This window comes from Scyliorhinus canicula, chromosome 1, assembly GCF_902713615.1.
Source record: "Scyliorhinus canicula chromosome 1, sScyCan1.1, whole genome shotgun sequence".
Lineage (NCBI taxonomy): Eukaryota > Metazoa > Chordata > Chondrichthyes > Carcharhiniformes > Scyliorhinidae > Scyliorhinus > Scyliorhinus canicula.
The window spans coordinates 221202627-221223662 of NC_052146.1; the positions used below are offsets into that span (position 1 = coordinate 221202627).

Below are 21036 nucleotides of genomic sequence, written 5' to 3' on the forward strand. Positions count from 1 at the left end.
CCTACATAGAGAAAACAAATAACATCTCAGAAATAATTGTGAAGCAGCAGGTGAAAGGGAGGAAGAAACTTAAAACATTACAATCACTGGGGAAAGAGATCAGAGAAAATTATTACAACTAAAACCTGCTAAGTCCCCAGGTTCGTCATCAGATCTTAAAAGAAGTGGCTGCTGAGATAGATTCATTGGCTTTAATTTTCCAAAATTCCTTCAATTCTGGAAAGGTCCCATCAGATTAGAAAAAAATGATTGTGTCTCCATTATTCAAGAAAGAAAGGAGACAGAAAGCTACAGGCCTGTTAGTTTAACATTTGTCCGAAGGAAATTGGTGGAATTTGTTATGAAGGTGTTTATACTACGGCGCTGAGGACCCGGGTTCAAATCCCAGCCCTGGGTCACTGTCCGTGTGGAGTTTGCACATTCTCCCCGTGTCTGCATGGGTTTCACCCCCACAACCCAAAGATGTGCAGGATAGGTAGATTGGCCACTCTAAATTGCCCCTTAATTGGAAAAATAATTGGGTACTCTAAATTTTTATTTTTTTTTTAAATGAAGGTGTTTATAGCAGGGCACATAAAAAATCTCAATGCAATCAAGCAGGGTTGAACTAGCCAGTTTAAAATTCAAACTGTGCTCAGCAGTTAACTGTCAGTCACTATCAACTGGTGCATTTTCCATGGGTGCACCTTTTTTTTAAAAATCTTTTTATTGGCATTTTCAAAATTATATACATTGCTATTCATTTTCATTTATTGTACAGTCACAAACGTTCTTTCTTAGGTTTCTCTATTTACAGTCCGTCGCCGTCTGGCTCAGCATACAATCCTCCCTAATCCCCCCCCCCCCCCCCCCCACTCCAGCTCCTCTCTCCTTGACCCCGTCCCCCCTTTTCCATTGTTGCTCCCCATTTTGTCTTCCTGGGTTTTGCTATCTCAACTTCACCCCCGCTTTCCTCTTTCTATCTTGTCCTGGTTACCTGGTTATTTCCCCCTGGCTACTGGCTATTTATAGAGACCCACAAACGGGTCTCAGAACAGTCAGGTGAATGGCTCCCATGTTTTGTGGAAGCCCTCTTCCGACCCACGGATGGTGAATTTGATTTTCTCCATTTGGAGAAATTCTGATAGGCCGAACAGCCAGTCTGCAGCTTTAGGTGGTGCTCATGGGTGCACCTTTACCTAATCAGAGTACTCTTTCCAACCAATCATCACTTTTTTCTTGTACAGTATAAATTGTTGTTTTCCCTTTGCGCTAGTATGCTTGTGAAGTGATTTGAGTGATTTGACAGTCTCTTTTCTCATCGATATCAGATATGGACTGATTGCAGGCATGAGAGGGAAGTGAGTTTTCAAACATTTGGGGTAAAGTGTTCCACTGAAAATCCAAATTCACTTTGGTTTTTAATTTTTTAAGATCAATAATCTATTAATTGTGACACAACTGTTTCAAATTAACCACATTACATAATTTTGAATGTGAAAATATAGTTTTATCTATGGAATGATGCCCCTGAACAAACCTTCCTAGATGTTGACCACCAACAATGTTCTTTTGATACCCACCTCCACCCACTCCCCCCCCCCCCCCCCCCCCCCCCCGCCCTTCCATTTCAGTCTTTCAGATACTTAAGCATACATTATTTCAAATGAATGAAGGAGCTCTGCCTGTACCTACAGCTTTACTTATAAAGCTCACGTAACAATTTATTTATATGAATTATGGGGTTATAATCAGTCATTTTTGAGTTGTCAGCTTTTTGTGGCTGACGGGATTTAAACATTTTTTGCCATATATGAAAATGCAATGATTAAATTTGTGTATTCTCTCCAAGAACTTAAGAGGACATTAAGTGCTGCTGGCAATTTTCAGCATATCATGTGCTCCTGTGGCCATGAAGCGATCTTGGTCACTCTTGCAAATTAGGTGAAGCACTGTTCATAGAATTGACAGTACAGAAGGAGGCCGTTCAGTCCATCGAGTCTGCACGGCCCTTGGAAAGAGCTCCCCACCCAAGCCCACACCTCCATCCTATCCCAGTAACCCCACCCAACCTCCTTGAACATTAAGGGCAATTTAAAATGGCCAATCCACCTTGCCTGTACATCTTTGGAGTATGGTAGGAAACCGGAGCACCCAGAGGAAACCGACGCAGGCACGGGGAGAACGTGCAGACTCCGCACAGACATTGATCCAAGCCGAGAATCGAACCTGGGACCCTGGAGCTGTGAAGCAATTGTGCTAACTACTGTGCTACCGTGCTGCCCCTTCCTATATATATCTGTTCTGATGCAGATAGCCATCTGGATACATTGCCCTTGTTAGCACAGACCTGTCTTCTACCTTCAGGCACCACTCTAAGTTTTGGCTCCAAACCCTCATGCTTTCACTTACCTTTACCCCCGGGCCAGCACTGACTATCCACAATGTAATTAAAAGAACAAAATACTGTAAATGTTGAAAATAAGTGTCAGTCTACATGGTGGACCTTGAACTTGTGACTTTAAGACGCATTGGTTAGTGTCATCACATAATTTACATCCTGCTCCCCAATGACCTATTCTGCCCTATAACGGGAACTCCTTTCGCTGTATGTTTCTCCTCACATCCTCTGTAATTGCATTCTGGCCTCCTGCATGTCTCCTCTCCCACTTGCAGCTAAAATATTTTCTGCTTTGCATTCTGAAACACCTTTTCAACAAGGCCTTGCAGCCCCTCTTTGTTACCCCTCCCGTGATTTTCTTTTGTCTCCACACACCTCAGTCTGGAATACCAATCCTTTCCATACACACCTCAGTCTGGAGTACCAATCCTTTCCATACACACCTCAGTCTGGAGTACTAATCCTTTCCATACACACCTCAGTCTGGAGTACTAATCCTTTCCATACACACCTCAGTCTGGAGTACTAATCCTTTCCATACACACCTCAGTCTGGAGTACCAATCCTTTCCATACACACCTCAGTCTGGAGTACTAATCCTTTCCATACACACCTCAGTCTGGAGTACTAATCCTTTCCATACACACCTCAGTCTGGAGTACTAATCCTTTCCATACACACCTCAGTCTGGAGTACCAATCCTTTCCATACACACCTCAGTCTGGAGTACCAATCCTTTCCATACACACCTCAGTCTGGAATACCAATCCTTTCCATACACACCTCAGTCTGGAGTACCAATCCTTTCCATACACACCTCAGTCTGGAATACCAATCCATTTAAGGCGTCAATAGGTACAATTCCTTTTTGCCGTTGCTGTAAGTGCTTTCTGTGGTTTGGCATTGTGGGTAGGTGTTCTCAACATCCGAAAGGCTGGGGATGATCAGCCCAGCGGAATCCCCTCTTCCTCTGACCCCTTCAGCTCCAGCTCCACAGGCCGAGGCAGGTGGCCCTGCCGCACAGCAAGGCCCTGAAAGCTGGCCAGAACCCTCCATGTCTCGGCCCTCCAGAGGCTGCCCACCAAGATCATCACAGACAGCGGGTTGTAGCAGTCAGCATCCACCTCCGCTGTGGATGTTTGGGATCCATCAGGACCTAGCGGCAGGGCTAGAAAGATCTAGAAGTTGTAGTTTCAGAGAGTGTGGGTGAACGTTATTCACTTGTGCATAATATTAACTAGTGTAAATAAACTCCTACCAATGTCAGCCTGTTTATGGCTCCTTGTTATAATGTGCAGTGCTCCTGTCAGTCTGAAGTGAAAGCTTGGTTCCTGCACAAGATAAAGGCAGGTATGTCTGTCCACGGCCTCCCTGTACTGTGTTCAATTTCCCAGCACACTGATGCCTCACCTTCACAATGACTGGATAAATCAATCAAGCCTGCCTCTCTGTGGGACCTACCATGAATGCCATGGGCCAATGTCACAGAGTTCCGTCATTCTCCTTGTGTGATCTCTGCATATTTGAGGTGTGGTTGGACAATCTATCAACTTCTATATCAGGTGACACTGTGGTCCTGAAGGTTTCAGCTCACAAAGGATGCCATAGGGTCAGGAGAAGTTAAAGTTTCTCCACTGCATCCCCATGATATGCACCTAGTCATTGAGAGCAAGCGAGTTGCCATCAGCCGTACAGGAGTCAGATATTCACAAAAGCCCAGTGAGGATCTATGGACAATCTCCACTGCAAGTCATCAACCTCCACCTAGCCGTAATGTTATTAAATAAAACCTGGATTCACACTATAGCTGCCTGCAATCAATTGGAAAGTTAGCATAATTAAACATGCAGTCAGCTGCTGATCCTACAAAATGTGGGCCATCATAATGAGGCTGCACGTCATACAGTTGATGCACACAGTGCATTCCAGTGCTAGCCTTGTTGATTATAGCCCACGACAATGCCAGGATGTCAGATCAAGCTTTTCATATAAATTGAGTTTAATCTCTTCACTGTAGTTGTTATGATGACAGACTTGCAAATGTTCAGATATCATGCTGCAGGAGTTGGTCATGTTCTAGAAAATATTTTGGTCAATTCTTGCTCTGCATACTGAACAAATTGTGCAACTGGCATGATATCACAGATTTTATGAAATTATTTCATAATGTACATAATGGAGATGATGGTGTAGTGATACGATACTGGACTAAGTAATGCAGAGTCCCAGGTTAATGCCCTGAAGACGCACAGGTTGAAATCCCCCACGGCAGCTGGCGGAATTTAAATTCAATTAAGAAAACCTGAAACTGAATCAAAGAATTTTTTTTTAAATTGGCTGATTTTGTGTCGAATGCAGTTCTCACGTCTCAGGATAGACTGAGAACTCTGTTCCTTACTAATAGGTTAAATATGTATTTCACTGCCTCGTTGATTGTAAATGGCATGAGAAACGTTGTGTGTTTCTTCCCTTCAGGAGGTGAGCCAATTTGGATTCCTTATACGTTCAAGTTCGAACCTTCCTCCAGCGAATGCTCAGGAAAGCAGTATGTGAAACGCACCTGGTACCGCAAATTTGTGGGTGTGGTACTCTGTAACTCACTGAGATACAAAATCTTCCTGGCTGAAGGCCTGAGAGGTAAGTGACCAGTGATTGTCTACAACACTGTCATGCAGCTGAGCATACTTACTGCATCCTCTTTCTATATACACGCACAGGCATACATGTGGAGAGACATATGGCATATGGATACACATATAGGTAGATACAGATTTACATGTAGACTTGGTGCATACATGCATGTGTACGTACATACATTTGTGTATGCAGTTCTATGTATGATTACATACCTACATATATGAATACATATATATGCCTGATACATAAGTGATTGGTAAATACATATACAAATGGAATTACAGAATGGTTATGGTATAGAAGGAGGCCATTCGACCTGTTGTGTCTGTGCTGGCTCTACTCTAAACAACTCAGCTGATCCCACTCCCCTGTTTCTTCTCCGTGGCCTTCCTCAGATAATGCTTTGGAAAGCCAAAGTTAAATCTGTCTCAACTGGAGACTCAAGCAGTGCATTCCAGATCCTAACTATTTGCTGCATCCAAACGTTTTTCCCCCGTGTCACCTTTGGTACTTTGATCATTCACCATAAATCTGTGCCCTCTCATTCTCATCCCTCCACAGTGGAAACAGTTTCTCGCTGTCTACTCTGTTCAGAGTCCTCTATTTTAAATACCTCGATTACATTTTCAACTTTTTTGCCTGCAAGAATTGTCCAGTTTATCCAGTTTATCCACCGAACCAAAGTCCCTCATCCTTGAAAACATTATCAGAAATCATGTCTGCATTCTCTCACACCATTCATGAAGTGTGGTGTCCAGATTTGGACACAATACTGCAGTTACATACATAGATAGAAGATAGGAGCAGGAGGAGGCCTTTTGGCTCTTTGAGTCTGCTCCGCCATTTATCACGATCATGGCTGATCATCCAACGCAATAGCCTAATCCTGCTTTCTCCCATAGCCTTTGATCCCATTCTCCCCAAGTGCTCTATCTAGCCACCTGTTGAAAAAATCCAGTGTTTTAGCATCAACTACTTCCTGTGGTAATGAATTCCACAGGCTCACCACTCTATGGGTGAAGAAATGTCTCCTCATCTCTGTTGTTGAAAATGTCCATCCAAGTTAGTGCCAATGTATTCATGATAGAGTAACAATATCCACGTACAAATGCAAATGTATTTCTGAATATGCATACACGTTTGCATACAAAGTTGCCATATATATACACACACCACATCATTACCAATCCTTAGAATATATCGGCAGCTACAGTCACATTTTTGTTATCCAGCACTTGACCAACCAGGAATTGCAGGGTGGGGTCTGTTTTTGACTAGAAGTGTCAAACTCCCCAGTAGTTGTTATTGGCAGCCTACCCTCACTAGTCTCAGCATCCCACTGTTCTGCAGCACCATATTACCTCGGCACCAATTTGCACACTTCCTGCACCACTTTGAGGAGGTAACAAGGAATTAGACAAAGGAGAACCAGTGGATGTGATCTGTTTGGTTTCCAGAAAGCCTCTGACGAGGTGCCATACAGGAGGCTGCTAAATAAGATAAGAGTCAATGGTGTTAGGGACAAGGTACTGGCATGGATAGAGGATTGGCTGACTGGCAGAAGGCAGAGAGTCCTTTTCAGGATGGCAGCCAGTGATGAGTGGTGTTCCGCAGGGGTCAGTGTTAGGACCATGGCTATTCACAATATACATTAACGATCTGGAAGAAGGAACTGAGGGCGTTGTTGCTAAGTTTGCAGATGATCTAAATATATGTAGAAGAACAGGTAGTATTGAGGAAGCAGAGAGGCTGCAGAAGGACCTGGAGAGGCTGGGAGATTGGGCAAAGAAGTGGCAGATGGAATACAATATAGAAAAGTGTGAGATTATGTACTTTGGTAGGAAGAATAGAGGCATAAACTATTTTCTAAATGGGAAAAGGCTTACGAAATCAGAGGCTCAAAGAGACTTGGGAGTCCTTGTTCACGACTCTCTTAAGGTTGACGTGCAGGTTCAGTTGGCAGTTAGGAAGGCAAATGCAATGATCGCATTCACATTGAGAGGGACAGAATACAAGAGCATGGATGCACTGCTGAGGCTGTATGAGGCTTTGATCAGACCACATTTGGAGTATTGTGAGCAGATTTGGGCCCTGTATCTAAGGAAGGATGTGCTAGCCTTGGAGAGGGTCCAGAGGAGGTTCACAAGAATGATTTCCGGAATGAAGGACCTGTCGTATGAGGAGCGGTTGAGGACTCTGAGTCTGTACTTGATGAAGTTTAGAAGGATGAGGGGGGATCTCATTGAAACTTGGAGAATAGCGACAGGCGAGATAGAGTGAACGTGGAGAGGATGTGTCCACTAGTAGGAGAGACCAGAACCCAAGGGCACAGCCTCAGACTGAAGGGACGATCCTTGAAAGCCGAGATGAGGAGGAATGTCTTCAGCCAGAGATTAGTGTATCTGTCGAACCCATTACCACGGAAGGCTGTGGAGGCCAAATCACTGAGAGTCTTTAAGACCGAGAGAGATAGGTTCTTAATTAATAAGGGGACCAGGGGTTATGGGGAGAAGGCAGGAGAATGGGGATGAGAAACATATCAGCCATGTTTGAATGATGGAGCAGACTCGATGGGCTGAGTGGTCTAATTCTGCTCCTATGTCTTGCGGTCTCTCCTGAGACCTCAACACCCATGTGATCACCCTGTATCTGATTGGTTGAAAATGTGGAATTCACCTTAGTTAATCGCCATATCTGATTAACTAGCACCTCCCATTCCTGCAGCAAGCATACAGGTTGTCCTGTATTTGGAGGGGATTGGTGGAATGGTGAAATGAGTGAAAACGTCTTGATGCAACAAGTGGGTTAGGATCTGGAATGCTCTGATTAAGAGTGTGATAGAGGCAGATTCAACTGAGGCATTCAAGGAGGAATTGGATTATTATCCGAAATGGAAGAATGTGCAGGGTTACTGAGAATGGCACTCGGTGCATTACTCATTCGGAGAATGGGCACAGACAAGACTGGCGGAATGACTCCTCCTGTCATTATTATTCTACAATAATATGTCTGCTTCAAAAGTAAATGTAGCCACATTATAAACAGAATATTCTGCCTATTTACTATTTGCCAGAAAGGCCTGAAGTAAAGGAATACCTCCTAAACCTCAGTTTCTACTCTCAACCCACCAACTACACTAAAAAATGTTTCAATAAAGTCTTCAAATTCTATTTACTAAATTTAGCAAAAATATTCAGAGTAGTGATTGTACTACTTAAAAGAGGGCAATTAAAGCCACGGTAGCCATAAATAAACAAAAATAAATAGGCAATAAGCAAAAGGACTTGGAAAAATTGCCCCCTCATTACCATTAACGTCCAATCATTGTATAAAAGTAAAATACCACGGATGATGGAAATTTGAAATAAAAACAGAAAATGCTGGATAACCCAACCCAGCAGGTCTGGCAGCATCTCTGAAGTGAGGAACAGAGTTAATGTTTTGAGCCCAAATGAGCCTCCTTCAGCTCTGAACATATCCAGCATTTTCTCTTTTTGTTCAGTCATTGTATGTTCTGGTGCTGATGCCATGGGAAGCGATCTAACAGACTCGAGTTCCTGATCACCGTGTTGCCTTGTTTTGAAAGGCATTGCTGATCCATGTGGCCTGTTGCCAGTGATCATTTAATAAGATTTACAGTTCTAGCCTCTTTTATATCAAAGGATATAGAGGTACTGAAGAAGGTGCAGAAAATCATTCACAAGTATCGTCACTTGGTAATATAGAACTTAAGTGATGAAGTGCCATGAAATATTGTTGTGCTTGATAAACAGAGCTGGAAATATAGAAGTGTATTTCAGAGCAGAGGGAGAAATGGCTTATTTATGTAATGTCCATCTTGCAGGAAGATTAATAACCCTGAAAGTTTTTTTCACTGTTAAGTAGGAGCTAATTTTGAAAAACATGTGTCCTCATTACCCTCTTTCTGCTGGCATCTTGTTTGTATTTGTATATCTGGTGATTCCTGTACGCCAATAAATGATCTCTGAGTCTCCCACTGGGATTGTTATATTCATCCATTGCCAGATGATCAAGACCCTGCCAGAGACAACAGCTGCACTGGAGAGACAAACTGAAGGGAGCTCTTTGGAAATGAAGAGCTACAGAAAAGAATGAGAAATTTACAGCGGAGCCTAGTTTATTGTTGAGCGTTATTAGATTGATGTAGATCAACATCACAGCCACTCAGCAGTGCATACATCAGTGATTTTGAGATGTGTGTGCTGGCGTGTCTTTACAGGAGCCCCCATTGACCGGGTTGTGTGAAGACCTTGGAGTGAAGCTTGCGACAGATGTCTGGGCTTACATGGGAGTTCAGGATGCAGTAGGGAGACCACAGCTGTGGCCACTCGCTCAAGCTGAGTCTGGAAAGGATGGTGTGTGGGATCTTGTCCATTGAGAGTTGTTGAGGGACAGATCCTCAATATGGTGGCCAGCACACTGAGAGCAACAGAGACCAGATATAATGAGGCTCATGCTGCTACTTGCACTTTGGTGGAGCAGACTATCAGAATGCTGAAAATACAGTTCCAGTGCCTGGACCAGTCTGTGATGGAGGTCTGCAATATAGTCCACGCGGGTGTCACACAACACGGATGTCTGCTGCGCCCTTCACAGCCTAGCGCTTCAACTAGGTGAGGAGCTGCTTGAGTAGGAGATGGGGCGGTACATTTCCTCTGATGAAGAGGATGTTGAGGTTATGAGGGAGAGGAGGTCGGCCCTCGAGCAATAGCCAGATGGTGCAGACAAACTAGGGACATGCTCATTGTCACCCAATTCCTGGATGGTAATGATTGGGGCCAGTGATAACCTCTCAACATCCTGAAGTCCCACCATGTATACTGCTCTCCCATCTGACTGCTGGAAATTCACACCTTCACTGATATGGCGCATGTCATGGGAAGTGAGCGGATGCCCATTGTCCCAACATTGCAGGAGGATGATGATGACTTGCAGTGTGGACAGTGGATTCTTCCTCAAAGAGCTACTGTGAATGCCTGACTCCTGTCTGGCTGAAGGCAGCTCGCTTACTCTCAGTGACCAGGGTAATATCAGGGTGATGTGGCATGGAAAATTTCACCTCTCCTGATCTAAGGTCATCCTTGGTGATCTGTAACCTTGAGATTCAATATCACCAGAGGCTGAGACAAATGTGTTATTGGAATACGCAGCTGGGCACACATATTTACTGTGACTTGGATGAGTGACAGTAGCCCTGTACATTGTGGGAAATGTCCTCCCTCGCTACGATGAGCAGGCATGGCTGATGTGTTCAGTCACTGTGAGAGCATGCTGGTAACCTAGCAAGAGAGCAGATGGAGGAAGACCTGGATTAAACATCCTGCTGTGAAATCGGAATCTAGTTGTCTTAGCAGCACTACAGAAAGACATCTCAACCGATCATGGAGCCATAGTGAAGGTGCTATAAGTGAAAATTTATTTACAGAGGTGGACACGATCTGCAAGTGCCTAACACCCATGCTCACGCTGTGCACGAGAATTCCTGCTGTCCTCTGGCATTGGCACTTGTTGATGCCCACGTATTTCTGCTCCTTGGAGTGCGGGTCCTGCTCCTTGGAGTGCGGGTCCTGCTCCTTGGAGTGCGGGTCCTGCTCCTTGGAGTGCGGGTCCTGCTCCTTGGAGTGCGGGTCCTGCTCCTTGGAGTGCGGGTCCTGCTCCTTGGAGTGCGGGTCCTGCTCCTTGGAGTGCGGGTCCTGCTCATTGGAGTGCGGGTCCTGCTCCTTGGAGTGCGGGTCCTGCTCCTTGGAGTGCGGGTCCTGCTCCTTGGAGTGCGGGTCCTGCTCCTTGGAGTGCGGGTCCTGCTCCTTGGAGTGCGGGTCCTGCTCCTTGGAGTGCGGGTCCTGCTCCTTGGAGTGCGGGTCCTGCTCCTTGGAGTGCGGGTCCTGCTCCTTGGAGTGCGGGTCCTGCTCCTTGGAGTGCGGGTCCTGCTCCTTGGAGTGCGGGTCCTGCTCCTTGGAGTGCGGGTCCTGCTCCTTGGAGTGCGGGTCCTGCTCCTTGGAGTGCGGGTCCTGCTCCTTGGAGTGCGGGTCCTGCTCCTTGGAGTGCGGGTCCTGCTCCTTGGAGTGCGGGTCCTGCTCCTTGGAGTGCGGGTCCTGCTCCTTGGAGTGCGGGTCCTGCTCCTTGGAGTGCGGGTCCTGCTCCTGGGAGTGCGGGTCCTGCTCCTGGGAGTGCGGGTCCTGCTCCTGGGAGTGCGGGTCCTGCTCCTGGGAGTGCGGGTCCTGCTGCTGGGAGTGCGGGTGCTGCTGCTGGGAGTGCGGGTGCTGCTGCTGGGAGTGCGGGTGCTGCTGCTGGGAGTGCGGGTGCTGCTGCTGGGAGTGCGGGTGCTGCTGCTGGGAGTGCGGGTGCTGCTGCTGGGAGTGCGGGTGCTGCTGCTGGGAGTGCGGGTGCTGCTGCTGGGAGTGCGGGTGCTGCTGCTGGGAGTGCGGGTGCTGCTGCTGGGAGTGCGGGTGCTGCTGCTGGGAGTGCGGGTGCTGCTGCTGGGAGTGCGGGTGCTGCTGCTGGGAGTGCGGGTGCTGCTGCTGGGAGTGCGGGTGCTGCTGCTGGGAGTGCGGGTGCTGCTGCTGGGAGTGCGGGTGCTGCTGCTGGGAGTGCGGGTGCTGCTGCTGGGAGTGCGGGTGCTGCTGCTGGGAGTGCGGGTGCTGCTGCTGGGAGTGCGGGTGCTGCTGCTGGGAGTGCGGGTGCTGCTGCTGGGAGTGCGGGTGCTGCTGCTGGGAGTGCGGGTGCTGCTGCTGGGAGTGCGGGTCCTGCGCCTTGGAGTTCATGTCCTGCAGATGTCTTGCAACAGTGTCTCCATTGTGGCTGTCACCCTGGCTGTGTTGTGCTGGTTTCCTTGGAATGTCGGCACTATTCCCTTGGACAGATGGCAGTAGAACTCCTCCGTCCTGTCTGACATCCCTTCCTGATGTTTCCGACTCTACCTTTGGAGCTCCAGCAACTGAGACATGACCAAGTCCAGAGGCTTGTCATCTGATTGAGGCTCAGGAGATCTAATGCCTCCAGCAATCCTCCGATTACCGGCATTCTGCAATGTCCATACCTCCAGCTGCTGTGGATCAGAGGGAGTGAGGTGCTCACTAGATTGTGACCCCAAGGTGTCTGATATTAAGTCCCACCGAGATGTCTGTCTCTACGTTTGTGGAGGGTGTGGGTGAGAACTGTGATGCCTCGTCTATCTCCACTTCCAGAAGTTGTCCATGATGGTCTTGGAGGTGGTCTCTTGGACCTTGCTGGTGGAGGCCTCGGGTTGCTCCCCTGATGTGCCTGCAAGAGAATGGAGATGTTATTAGTGCATGGTAGGGGCCCTCGGATAGAGGTGGTATGATTTGTGTTAGTTTGGTGTGACTGATGACGGTGTTCTGGCTCCTCACCTGGTTTATTGGTGTCCATCTCGCCTTCATTCGAGTTCCTCCCCAGCCAGCTGGAGGGCTCTCTTCAAAATCAACGAGCACTTTAAACTCAGACATTCTTCTGGGATCTCTCCCTCTTATTGTGAGAAAACCTACTCTGCATGTAGACAGATGAAGAGAGTATAAGCAGGAGTGTGTCAGGGCAGAGAGAAACCTAGACATTGGAATCATAGAATTTACAGTGCAGAAGGAGGCTATTCGGCCCATCGAGTTTGCACGGCTCTTGGAAAGAGCACCCTGCATAAGCCCACACCCCCACCCTATCCCCGTAACCCCACCCAACCCAACCCAACCTTTTTGGACACTAAGGGCAATTTAGCATGGCCAATCCACCTAACCTACACATTTTTGGACTGTGGAAGGAAACCAGAGCACCCGGAGGAAATCCACGCAGACACTGAGAGAAAGTGCAAACTCCGCACAGACCCAAACCGAGAATCGAACCTGGGACCCTGGAGCTGTGAAGCTGTGCTAACCACGATGTTACCGTGCCCCCCACAGAGTATGAGTTGGCCATTTGGCCCTTCAATCCTACTCCACCAATCAATGTGATCATGGCCGATCCTCAGTTTCAATGCCAAATTACCATTCTTTTCCCCCCATATCCCTTGATGCCGTTACAATCTAAAAAAAACTATCTCTTTCTTGATTATATTCGTTGACTTGACCTCCACAACCTGTGGTAGAGAATTCCACAGGTTCATTACCCTTTGAGTGAAGACATTTTTCCTCATCTTTGTATTAAATGGTCTACCCTGTATCCTGAGAGTTTGTCCCCCGGTTCTAGATTCCCCAATCTCACGGTAAGGATGCCTGGCATATATGGATGGTGAATGAGCACAGAGAGCGAAGAGGAGATGAGCCATAGGGAAGATGAAGATGTGTGTGGGAGAGCGCATGGTGGTGTCCCTTGAGTTGACAGTGAGTGCGAAGGATATGGATGTGTGAGAGTTGAAATTGACATCCTGGCCGAACAGAAGTGATCATTCGTCCTTTTCCAGCACTGTATGCCTGTTATCATTTACAGGGGGTTGGCATTGACCACCGTTGCCACCAGCTCCCATGCTGGGTTGGTGCTATTGCTTGCTGGTCTCCTCCCTGTGCATGGGTACACAACATCACAGCGTGCCTACACGGCATCTAAAGTTTTGGTGAGGGAGGCCTCTGAGAATCTGGGGGGGCAGACTTCTTTGCAGCCATCCTCTGCTTTGGACCATGGAGAAGTTTAAATGAAGTGCCCCACTGATTGAAATGCTTAATTGATGGTGGGGCAGGTGAATTCAGAGACCGCCGAGGAGAATTTATATTCCCCCAGACTGGCCTCGGACCCGGATTCAATTCTGGCCTCAGTGACTGTTTGTGTAGAGTTTGCATGTTCTCCCCATGTCTGCGTGGGTTTCTTCTGGGTGCTATGTTTTCTCCCACAGTCTAAAGATGTGCAGGTTAGGTGGATTGACTATGATAAATTGCCCTTGGTGTGGTTACTGGGATAGGGCAGGGGTGTGGGCCTAGGTAGGGTGTTCTTTCAGAGGGTTTGTGCAGACTTGATGGGCCGAATGGCTTCCTTCTGCAGTGTAGCGGTTCCAGGGATTCAATGAAAATATGAGGTGCAAATCCACCAGTGGGATAAACACTATTTTTCCTGCCAGTACTGCATTCTGCCAAATCCTGAAAAGATTCCACCCAGGGGATACGTACAGTAGGCACCTCAGAACCCTGGATAATTACCACCAGTGCTATCTCTGCAAGAGCCTGGAAATCCATTGGTAGGATAGGCACACAACATCAGTGTGTTTCACTCAGGTCAACATCCCCAGCATCGAAGCATTGACCACGCTCGACTAACTCCGCTGGCCAGGCCACATCATCCAGATGCCTGAGTCGAGACTTGGATTTGGATAGGTTAAGTGAATGGGCTAGGGTCTGGCAGATGGAATACAATGTTGACAAATGTGAGGTTATCCATTTTGGTAGGAATAACAGCAAACGGAATTATTCTTTAAACGATAAAATATTAAAGCATGCCGCTGTGCAGAGAGACTTGGGTGTGCTAGTGCATGAGTCACAGAAAGTTGGTTTACAGGTGCAACAGGTGATTAAGAAGGCAAATGGAATTTTGTCCTTCATTGCTAGAGGGATGGAGTTTAAGACTCGGGAGGTTATGTTGCAATTGTATAAGGTGTTAGTGAGGCCACAGCTGGAGTATTGTGTTCAGTTTTGGTCTCCTTACTTGAGAAAGGACATACTGGCACTGGGGTGTGCAGAGGAGATTCACTAGGTTAATCCCAGAGCTGGTGTGGTTAAGTAGACTGGGACTGTACTCGTTGGAATTTAGAAGGATGAGGGGGGATCTTATAAAAACATTTAAAATTATGAAGGGAATAGATAGGATAGATGCGGGCAGGTTGTTTCCACTGGCAGGTGAAAGTAGAACTAGGGGACATAGCCTCAAAATACGGGGAAGTAGATTTAGGACTGAGTTTAGGAGGAACTTCTTCACCCAAAGGGTTGTGAATCTATGGAATTCCTTGCCCAGTGAAGCAGTTGAGGCTCCTTCATTAAATGTTTTTAAGGTAAAGATTGATAGTTGTTTGAAGAATAAAGGGATTAAGGGTTATGGTGTTCGGGCCGGAAAGTGGAGCTGAGTCCACAAAAGATCAGCCATGATCTCATTGAATGGAGGAGCAGCCCCGAGGGGCCAGATGGCCTACTCCTGCTCCTAGTTCTTATGTTGTTCTTATGAAACAAGCACTCTACTTGGAGCATCGACACAGCAAGTGAGCCCAAGGAGGGCAGGGGAAACGTTTCAAAGCCTTGTTGAAAAAGTGCAACATCCTCACTGGGAATCACAGGCCCAAAACCGCCCAAAGTGGAGGAAAAGCATCTGGGAATGAGTTGAACACCTCAAGTTGCATCGGCGAGGGCAAGCTGAAGCCAAGTGTTGACAGCGAGGGGAACCTGTGGCAACCCGGGCTCTCTACCCACCTGCGTCTCCAACCACCATCCACCCCACCTGTGACAGAGACGGCCGGTCACGCATTGGACTCCTCAGTCACCCAAGAACTCATTTTTAGTGTGGGAGCAAATCGTCCTCGATCCCGAGGTACTGCCTAAAACGAAGAAGACGACATGATTGATTTTTGGACTTAAGGAGCAGACATGTGAGGAAAAACTAATTACCCCAGTTGTTTCTTGATAAGTGAAGACTTGCAAAGAAATATAATAGAAATCTTTAAAACGATTAAAGCTTTGGACTGCGCTTTGCAGTGTACAGAATTGAAGCTGAAGAGATCATATTTCTAAATTATGAATAACAAGATATTAGGAATTGTAGGGCAAGCTTTTTTTTAAAAAAAAAGAGTGGAACAGATTGCTGGCATAGATGGTGGAACTTGAAATCTTGGTGGGTTTCAGGAAGGAACTAAATGGTTCTTGTTAACATATACGATTAAGGGTTCTTGGAAATGTAGGAAGGGAATATGAATTAGGTGGATCAAAAGTCTCAGCGTGCCTAAAACTGTTACTAAAATAACATTGTAAATATGGGTGGGGGTTCTGAGTTAGCCAGTGCTTTAACCCGTTCCTCTGTTAGTTCACACACAATTGTGCATAGAAAAATTACACCATGCAGATTTCTGTGGAGGATTTTGAATCCTCTTCAAATTACTTTTTCAGGATCTCCCAAGCCTGTTAGCATCTCTAGCCAAAATACACAAGCTGCATCCCCAAGGCCTTTTTCAAAGCGCTGGACAAACTCATCATGGCGTTCGTATGGGGGGGTAAAAATGCTAGGATCCCAAAGAAGGTCTTACAAAAAACAAAAACCAGGGGAGGGTTAGCCCTCCCGAATCTACAATTCTACCACTGGGCAGCAACAGCCGAGCGAGTAAGGGGATGGATCCAGGAGCCAGAAGCTGAGTGGGTGCGTGCGGAGGAGGCCTCCTGCATGGGAACCTCCCTCCGGGCCCTCGCCACGGCAGCACTCCCATCCCCACCCAAAAAACACTCCAGCAGCCCAGTGGTGACAGCCACCCTCCAATCCTGGAACCAACTGCGGCAGCAATTTGGCCTGACCAAAATGTCGAACAGGGCTCCCATCTGCAACAACCATAGGTTCAAACCAGCACTGACCGACGCCACCTTCAAAAGGTGGAGGCAGGACGGGGGGACACTGTCAGTCAGGGACCTGTACACGGACGACAGGATCGCAACACTGGACGAACTGACAGAGAAATTTCAGCTAGCTGGGGGGAACGAGCTACGGTACCTGCAGCTCAAAAACTTCCTACGAAAGGAGACAAGGACGTACCCACAACCGCCACGACAGACACTACTGGAAGACCTACTGGACGCAAGTATCCTAGAGAAAGGGAACTGTAGTGACATGTATGACCGACTGGTAGATAGGGACGACACCGTACTGGACGCAACAAGGAGGAAATGGGAGGACGACCTGGGGATGGAGATCGGGTGGGGACTCTGGAGCGAAGCACTGCATAGGGTCAACTCCACCTCCACGTGCGCAAGGCTCAGCCTGACGCAACTAAAAGTGGTACATAGAGCCCACTTAACAAGAACCCGTATGAGTAGGTTCTTCCCGGAGGTGGAAGACAGATGTGAACGGTGCCAAAGAGGCCCGGCCAACCACGCCCACATGTTCTGGTCCTGCCCCAGACTCGTGGAGTACTGGACAGCCTTCTTCGAGGTAATGTCCAAAGTGGTGGGAGTGAGGGTGGAGCCATGCCCGATAGTGGCGGTCTTCGGGGTTTCAGAACAGCCAGATCTATTCCTGGGGAGGAGGGCGGATGCCCTTGCCTTTGCCTCCCTGATCGCCCGCCGTAGAATCCTGTTTGGCTGGCGGTCAGCAGCACCGCCCAGAGCTGCGGACTGGCTGTCCGACCTCTCGGAATCTCTCCAAATGGAGAAAATCAAATTTGCCATCCGAGGGTCGGACGACGGCTTCCACAGAACGTGGGAGCCATTCATGCGACTGTTCCGGGACCTATTTGTGGCCAATGTACAAGAGGAAGAATAGTCGGGGGAAGGTAGCGGGAGGGGGGGGGGGGGGGGGCTACAGGTTCGTTACGGGGGTTCGATGGCTAGCTAAGGCCCAAAACCAAGCTAAATAAACATGTTGAGGGGGGGAGGGGGGGGGGGGGGGGCGCAGTTACTACTACGAAGATGCTTACCTGTAAATATGTGTGTTAATTTTTGCGTGTTTGTTTTTGTTTGTTTTTTTTTTCTCTCTCCTAACAATTTGTAATTTGTTCAATATAAAATACGAAAACTGAATAAAAACATTTATAAAAAAAAAAAAAATACACAAGCTGTAAAGGGTGGATCACTTTACTTCTTCACTCATTTCTTGCATGGAAACATCAAGTTTTGTCCCCTCCTATGATGGCACAGATGGGATTAAGAGCTGAGCTTGTATTAAGAGTAGCAAGCTTTCAACCCCCATTCCAGTCATAAGACTTGGGAAAGCGAACAGCATAATCAAAGACCCCTCCCACCCGGCTTACTCACTCTTCCAACATCTTCCATCGGGCAGGAGATACAAAAGTCTGATAACATGCACTAACAGATTCAAAAACAGCTTCTTCCCCGCTGTTACCAGACTCCTAAACGACCCTCTTATGGACTGATTTGATTAATACTACACTCCGTATGCTTCACCCGATGCCTGTGTCTACGTATTTACTTTTTAAAAAAAAAAATTTTTTATTGAATTTTTTTGAAAAATGTATAGCAACGGAACAATAATAATAATAACAATAATCAACACCCCCCCGGCACCCGTAACAACGCATATAACGAACCCCCCCCCCAAACAACAAAATAAATTAATAATAATCAAATTAGCTTAAACAATACCCCCCTGAAACTCCCCCCCCCCCCCCCCCCCCCCCCGGGTTGCTGCTGCTGCTGACCTAGTTCCTTATCGTTGAGCCAGAAAGTCGAGGAAAGGCTGCCACCTCCTAAAGAACCCCTGTACCGACCCCCTCAGGGCGAATGTCTACATATTTACATTGTGTATTTTATGTTTGCCCTATTGTAAATATTTTTTCATGTACGGAATGATCTCTCTGAGCTGCATGCAGAACAATACTTTTCACTGTACCTTTGTACACGTGACAATAAACAAATCCTACATCTTCATACAGAAACCGCATTTGTGAAAATTACTGGGCTGTGAACATTTTTTAGCCTTGGTTTGACTGTTTCAGTTCAACTAAATTGAGTTTAACACGTTTCTGCCACATGAGTAGTGAATGAAGCCTTCACCTGTACTTTATCATTTTCAGATACATTTTACAGCATTGGTGACGCTTGGGGGAAAGGGGAGGACCATTGCCAGTTTGTTGATTCTTTCATGGAAGGAAGGACAGGAACGCACACATATCCGGAATCCCTGCATATCATCCCAGGTAATCGGAGAATGCTCTAAATTACAATGATCTGGCGTGTAGTGATATCCAGATGCAATGGTGGCCGAAACATTTAACTCTTGGGTCCGTTTGTCTCCAACCGTTAATCTGCGATTTTGACCCATTATTTAAAATGTTTTATTAGTTACCCCTCACTGGGTGACGTTAGTATAAATAATTGTTACAACTTATGAGGATGTTTAAACGTTGTATTTCTGTGTTTGTTAGAATACTTAATGGTTGTTAGATACAATTTGCATTAGAATGGAGAGTTTATATGTTCATGTTTTATCCCTGCTCTTCATGCACGATAGACATTCATCTTTGCTAGCTGAGTCCTCTCTGTTGGGTGACCAACCCTGCAGAGTGACAGTAGATATTGCATTGTTAATATAAGCAAAGTGTGACACTAATAAAGATTATTATTATTAGATATGGTCTGACCCGAGAAAGATGATGGGTTGGGTAGTATGCCCGTGTTTAGTTGATGATCTGGAATGGTTTCGATATAAATTTAGCGATCATCATCAATCTTCGGCTTTGAAATTACTCACGTTTTTAGATGACCAGAGTCAAAAATGGAAAAGCTTCAACGGCAGAGTCAAAGTAATGGTAAATAATGATGAGTTTGGTGGCGAATTTAAGATGAAACTGTGTGGAAACAAACCAAACTCATTTCAGTCAGGTCTCAACACTTCAATTAAGTTTTTCGAACTCTAAAGCAATTTGAAGTAAAAACAACGTGCTGAAAATACTCTGCAGGTCAGGCAATAACTGCGGAGCGAGAAACAGAATGAATATGTTCAAGTCAATGACTTTTCATCAGAGCAGGAAACAGTTAAAAATGTCCTAGCTTTTATGCAAGTGAAATGGGAGAGATTGGAAAAAGAACAGAGGTTAATGTGATAGAGTAAACGACAGAAGAGATTAAATGACAAGACAGTTGGTCATACACAGTCAAAGGAAGTGGTAATTTTTTTAAAACGTGAAACAATGGTTTCGAGGAGGTGTGAAAGGCAGAATGATAAATGGCTGGTGCCCTAAAGCAAAACAAAGAGATAAAGTAGACCAAGACCAAAATATGCAAAGAAAAGGAAACAAAATGGGGGCAGAGATTAAGGTTTGACATTTTTGAGTCCAGAAGGCTATAAGGTACTTAGTTGAAAGGCGAGGTATTGTTCATTGAAGAACTGCAGGGGGCTGAAGACAGAGAGATCAGCATGAGATCAAGGTAGAGATGCAATACCTGCCCTTTTACCTCTTTTCTCCTCAATGCCCAAGGCCCTAGCCACTCCTTCCAGATAAAACAGAGCATTACATGTAGTTCTATCAATTTGATACACTGTCTTTGCCACTCACAATATAGTCTGCTCTCCACTGGGGAGACAACATACAGTTTGGGTAAATGCTCTGAGTAACACCTCCACTTAGTCCACAAGAATAACCCTGAGCTGACCGTCCTGGGGTCTACATTTTAAATCTCCATCTTGCTCTCACTCTGACCTATGTGTCCTCTGCTTACTGCACTGTTCCAATGAAGTTCAACATAAGCTTGAGAAATAGTGCCTCATCTACAATTAAATATTTTACACCTTTCTGGACTCAATGTTGAGTCCAACAATTTTGGACCCTAATTTCTGCCCCATTTAGTTTGCGTAATTCCTTTGTATAAATCGGCCTTACTGTTGTTTTCTCTTGTTTTTGCTTTTGGGCTGTAACATTTCAGTTTGCCACACAAAGCTCCATATATTGTTCCTGTTATGGACCTGGGAATATATTCTTGCTGGTTATGCATCACATGATGTGTAGTGACATCAGTAGAGTGTTTGTGCGGGCTTTGGATAGATCGCCATCTTGATTGTATGAGCAATACCTTTAATAAACCTCTCGTGGTGTTTTGCAAGAATCCAGAGTGTGGGCTCCTCCATACCTTTTCTCTTAGCGGCAACGTATATATAACAGGAGAGAAAACTGCCGACAAGGATTGAGGCATAAAAAGGAAAGAAGATTTTTGTCAACTAATTGTGAGACGGCATCAGGAGCAACAGAAGAGTCTCAGGACCGGACTCTCGCGCGTTGGCACGCGCACGCACACAGATGTTAAGCAAAGTACTGCCATCAAATGTAAAGGTTTACCAAAAGTTTTAAATAGAAACTGTGAGTC

At 46.3% G+C, this 21036-nt stretch overlaps 1 protein-coding gene across 2 annotated transcripts in view; it reads left to right on the forward strand.

The window, feature by feature from the left end:
• Window positions 1-21036, forward strand: part of fndc1 (fibronectin type III domain containing 1) — a 251208-nt gene that overhangs the window by 223489 nt on the left and 6683 nt on the right. For both annotated transcript variants that reach the window (XM_038808240.1, XM_038808250.1), the window contains 2 exons: window positions 4856-5017; window positions 18750-18872. In XM_038808240.1, coding sequence (XP_038664168.1) covers window positions 4856-5017; window positions 18750-18872 — 285 coding nt within the window. The remainder of the gene's footprint in view (window positions 1-4855; window positions 5018-18749; window positions 18873-21036) is intronic.